The sequence below is a fragment of the Sinocyclocheilus grahami genome, unplaced genomic scaffold (assembly GCF_001515645.1).
Source record: "Sinocyclocheilus grahami isolate Dianchi unplaced genomic scaffold, SAMN03320097.WGS_v1.1 scaffold345.1, whole genome shotgun sequence".
Lineage (NCBI taxonomy): Eukaryota > Metazoa > Chordata > Actinopteri > Cypriniformes > Cyprinidae > Sinocyclocheilus > Sinocyclocheilus grahami.
This window is the reverse complement of record NW_015505524.1, coordinates 294,238-299,375: the sequence shown is the minus strand read 5'-3', so window position 1 is coordinate 299,375 and position 5,138 is coordinate 294,238. Positions and strand designations below refer to the sequence as shown.

At 41.4% G+C, this 5,138-nt stretch overlaps 1 protein-coding gene across 1 annotated transcript; it reads left to right on the top strand.

Moving 5' to 3' along the window:
• Positions 1-2,579: 2,579 nt before the first annotated feature.
• On the top strand, positions 2,580-3,585 carry LOC107548258 (forkhead box protein B2-like). Its single transcript, XM_016228890.1, has one exon. The coding sequence runs from the start codon at positions 2,623-2,625 to the stop codon at positions 3,571-3,573; it is 951 nt and encodes a 316-aa protein (XP_016084376.1). The 5' UTR covers positions 2,580-2,622; the 3' UTR covers positions 3,574-3,585.
• The last annotated feature ends 1,553 nt before the right edge of the window (positions 3,586-5,138 follow it).

Below are 5,138 nucleotides of genomic sequence, written 5' to 3'. Positions count from 1 at the left end.
TAATTAATTTCTTATGCATATCAGCGTGTCGTCTACTTAACACCGCGCTTTGTGGGAGCAGGTTTAATATTGATCTAAACAACACGGTGAGGAGGAACGCGCGCGCTCCCACAGCAGCCTCGCAGGGGCCTTCCAGTGCCAAGCGCGCCGCGTGATTCGCGCGTCAAAGGCGCTTCTAAACACACGTTATTCGCTCGAGTTGCATTTCAAAAGACATTAAGAGCTGGACATAATGGCGCTGGGTGTGAAATATGCATGCGTCTCGTTCGCCGGTGACCCTTTAAACTAGAGGAACACCGGAGCACTTCAGGAACATAATGAGAAAGATCTGTTGGCTAATTAATTGACACCGTTTTGAATATTCATCGCTAATATAACCACTACGCCTTTAATTATATTGTTGGACATCTCTCTCAGGAAGGTAAATCACTGAAGGCTTAATTAATGTAATGTATTCGCGACCCGTCGGGAACCGCGTAAGAGGGCGCCTGGTGGGACCGTGCCGTGACACCTGGCCGCGCAAGAGCCGCGGCGCTTTTGTTGTTCTGTTTACCGGAGCACCTGTTCTCGGGGGTTGTGGTTAGGAAGTGTTTATCCTTGTGAAATACGAGCAAAGTGCAAACAGCTTGACAGGTTGATTCTGAAAAACGGTGCGGTGCTCTTGGTGCGTGCGCGCAGACGCGTGCGCTTTCAGCTTTTGAGTGACTTGTCACAAACATTTGACCTGAAATTACTCAAGAGAAAGGAGTTGTGAAATGGTATGTAATTATGGAAGCAGCGTGTTTATCTATTACTGGGGTCAGGTTTTGACACAAGGTATTATCCCGTGTATGATGGACCATATTCAGGGAAGAAAAATGATGAATTGATACTTTTTATCCTTTTTGTGAAGATGTGGTTGTCCTGTTGTTGTCCCTTTCTCTCCCTCTCTTTCTCTGCTTTTTCTCTCCATCGTTCACAACGATCTTTTCACTTGTTTGATTTTTAACACCATTTATTTTTTATTTTCAACCATTCAGCATTAAACGTTGTATCAGCGTTGAAACAACAACTGACATTATTTCGACCGTATTTCAACGTTGAAGGTCGGTCATATGCCGGCCGGGTAGCTTCAGGGGTGCCCAAAAAACAACAACAACTAAGTTTGTGAGCAAAAATGAGCTTGCTTGTTAAATGTCGCAAGCGAGATCTTGCAGATCTGTGTCAGAAGGCTTTGAAAGTTGCCTAGAGGACAATGTTGTGGTTCATCAAACTAACAGTTAAATAAACCGAAGCTGCTCATAATATTCTGTATATTACTATTATGTATAGAATGTCTTTTTTTCGACTTATAATTATACAAATTAATAGAATGTAAGTGGATTTAATGTAATAAATAGAAGTTTGTGCAATTGTAAGATATTCTGGAAAAAGCAATGCAAAGAAATGATTTCCCCCTAAATGTTCATCCCTGTTGCCTATTTCATTTTTATTTAAACATCTTTTAAAAAATAAGGAGAAGATAATGAGAAAACCTCACAGTAAATTGTTTTGTCTCAAATGTAATTGAATTAATTTTATGACTGTATATTTCATAACTGCATACTGTATATGTCATTAAAATAATGTTAACATACCAATCTTTACACATTTCAAAATGTACTAATAATACAGACGTGGCAAAATGGAAGTCCTTCCATTTTTAGACTTTTTAAAGTTTATCAGCACCTCTTCAGCAACAGTAACTAAACAGCATAAAAACAAAAACACCCCAATGTACATAACTGATCACACACACACACACACACACACACACACACACACACAAGGAAATATAAATAAATGTTGTGGTTTGCACAGGATAAAAATTTCATTTTCTCCATAAATATTTATGCTTTTTGATTTATGCTGTTTTTTCTTATAAAACTGCTTTATTTACAATATTTTAATTTTATAACAGTGCATTGACAGTGAAAATGAAACCGCTGTGAACAATGTGAAGGATAAATATTAAATATACCCTATTCCTATTTAAATAAAGCCTAAACTAAAAAAAAAACGTTTAAAAGAATCCCAGTGCACTCCAAAAACAGTCCACGGATCATTCACATTCACTTCATTAGTCTTGCAGTGTGTGTTATCATTATCAGACTCATTAGCGAGCGCGCTGCTCTTTGCCTCTGATTGGTTCAGATGAGTAGGACCAAACGCATATGAAGTCAGACCCTCCCCCTATTTACCCCTTATTCGTCCTAAAGTCAGTGTCATCATAATAAAACGCAACTAGCGGGGGGTCTGGACCTCTGCCATTCTTACAAAAGCGTCGCGGATCCTCTGCGAGTCAAAGCCGAGCGCGCGCAACCTCCGGGAGAACTTCTCGCGCTCTGCGAGGACGCAGGTGTCGCGCGCGCGTGCGGGGAGTAACATTAGACAGGTAACTTTCAAACGGTCCCGTTTTCTTTTACATACTTGTGGATTTTGACTTTGTGAGATGTTTTCATGACTAGCGTCTTATAAAGCAATGTAAACGTTTCAAACAGTTGAGGTCAATCAAAACAAGGCTATGGTGCGCTGAATGACTGTTTTGTGTCAACGGACGATATGCTGGCTTGCTTCTGACTGATCCTGAAGAGATTTTCAAAAATGCCTCGGCCAGGCAAGAACTCCTACAGTGACCAGAAACCTCCATACTCCTACATCTCTCTGACCGCCATGGCCATTCAAAGCTCCTCTGAGAAGATGCTCCCCCTCAGCGACATCTACAAATTCATCATGGACCGTTTCCCGTATTACCGCGAGAACACTCAACGCTGGCAGAACTCACTCCGACACAACCTTTCCTTCAACGACTGCTTCATCAAGATCCCCCGGCGGCCCGACCAGCCGGGAAAGGGCAGCTTCTGGGCCCTGCATCCGGACTGTGGAGACATGTTCGAGAATGGCAGCTTCCTGCGCCGCCGCAAGCGCTTCAAGCTCCTAGGGGTGGAGCATTCGGCTTGCAAGAGTGGTCCCGTGCTGCACTCCTACCACTCTCATGCCCAGCATGCCTTGCACCAATCCCACCACCATTCGGGCAAGCTGGGCGTGGGACATCCGGAGTACCTAGGCACCATGGGCCGGCTCTCGCACTTCCAGAGCTACACGCTTGGCGGCGGGCAGAGCGGTAGCTTCAAACACCCTTTCGCCATCGAGAGCCTGATTGGCCGAGACTATAAAGGAGTGATGGCCAGTGGGTTGCCCATCGCCTCGGTCATGCATCACCTCGGGTATCCCGTGCCCGCTCAGCTGGGCAGCATGGTCAACTCCGTGTGGCCACATGTGGGCATGCTGTCTGAGCCGGTGTCATCAGAATACCCACCATTCAACGTGGCGGTCAAGGGGCTGTACCATCATCACCCAGGAACCCAAAGCATGCCTGCTGTGCCCATGCCCATCAAACCCACACCAACCCTGGGCGCAGTCCCGTCCTTGACTGGCATGATGCTGGGAGTAACGCAGCTGTGCCCAAGAACGGCGGCTCTGATGGAGAGAGACGCAACAGCTCTTGTTGAGGAGAAAAGCGGGTCTCTCCATCCTGCTCTCCTGCAGTCCTGAGCCAAACGCCAAAGATTCAGACATGAGGGTACATAGAGTATGTTTTGGGGACGGCTGTAGACTGATTTGAGATGCCAGCCTTTTCCGGAAGATCCCTTAAGAACTGTTTTTTTTTGGCTGTGTATTATATTCTGCAGAGTGCAGATGGTCAGAATTTGGCTCTGCAGTTTTCTGCTTTATGGTATGTGTACATGTTTTACCTTCTTTTAAGAAACAGTGTACTGTACAAAGGACTGTATAAACCGGAAAAAGAAAAACATTGATGTACATTTTTTAAAACCCTTAAATGTTAAGCCTTATAAAAGCTACACAGACTGTGTATAATGAATTAAAAATTATGACTTGCATGCTTGTGTGCCACTGTTAAGACAGCGAATTGCTGTGCGTCTGGGAGAGAGTCATGAAATAACCCAAAGTGAATTTTGCTAAATTATTGTATTCATGTAAAATAGAAAATACCTTTATGTTAAAATGTTGTTATATATGATCATAAATGTTATACATGTAAATATGTGTAGAATATCATCACTTACAAGCGTTTGAATTGCACTTGTGGTATTTACTAACACAACGTTGAGATATTTTATGAAGATGAAACAATCAAATAGACAATTATAGTGAATAAAAGCAGGCTTGGTTTAAGTGTGCTGTTTTAAAGTGGCATGGGAGTTTCAAAAAAGCAGTAGAATTGTATAAGATTTGTAAATGAAATATTTTTAGAGTAAAATCACACATTTCAGTCCAGTTTCTGTGCAGTGGAATGTCTTTATTTCTTTCTGACTGTCTTTTTCGCACTGACTTGTTCATTTGTTTTTACCAGAGTAACATTATATATGTTACTTCTTTACGTTTTTACACTTATATATGTAAAATCAAAGGCATATATATGCATATATACGATGCATATATGTGTAAAATTATAGGCAGTAATATGAGAAAATTCTTTCAAATATACTTAAATGAAAGAGACAATTTTAATCCAAAATTGCATTTTTGTAAATAGGAAATAGTTGTTAAATAATCTTTACATTGTGCTTTCACTGAATATTTACCATATTGCGTTCCACTTTGTGAATTCTTTCACCAAATCCACATTTTGAACTCCTTTTCCTGACAGACAGTGGCTGAACATCCACAAGCATTAATAGCTTAATAGGTTTCGCTTCCTCACCATTTTAGAACATTAAGACAATTGTTGCTCCAAGGCATAGAGACGAAAGACTGAGTCTATTTGCCAAACTACAGAAAACATGGCGCTGTCCAGCAGAGAAGCATTTATCATCCTGGTGTTGAGTGCTGCTTTATACATTTAGTGTTGTGTTGAGTTTACTGCTGGACTATTTTATCTAACTTTCTAATAGGGCCAGGAATATATTTCAGGAATAGTGATAATGCATGCATACCTAACCTGACTTTAAAAACAGCATATGCAACAACAAAAAAACACTCTTGCATATGGAGATATGGACAGATTTTTTTGGCACACGAAAGTGTTATTTATTGGTCTTCCGTTATATATTCTATACACCCAATCTTTCATTTAAAGTATCAATCATGAAACTAAA

What these genes read in the sequence shown, in the direction of transcription:
- LOC107548258 (XM_016228890.1), top strand. Translation starts at nt 2,623, where the DNA reads ATGCCTCGGCCAGGCAAGAACTCCTACAGTGACCAGAAACCTCCATAC.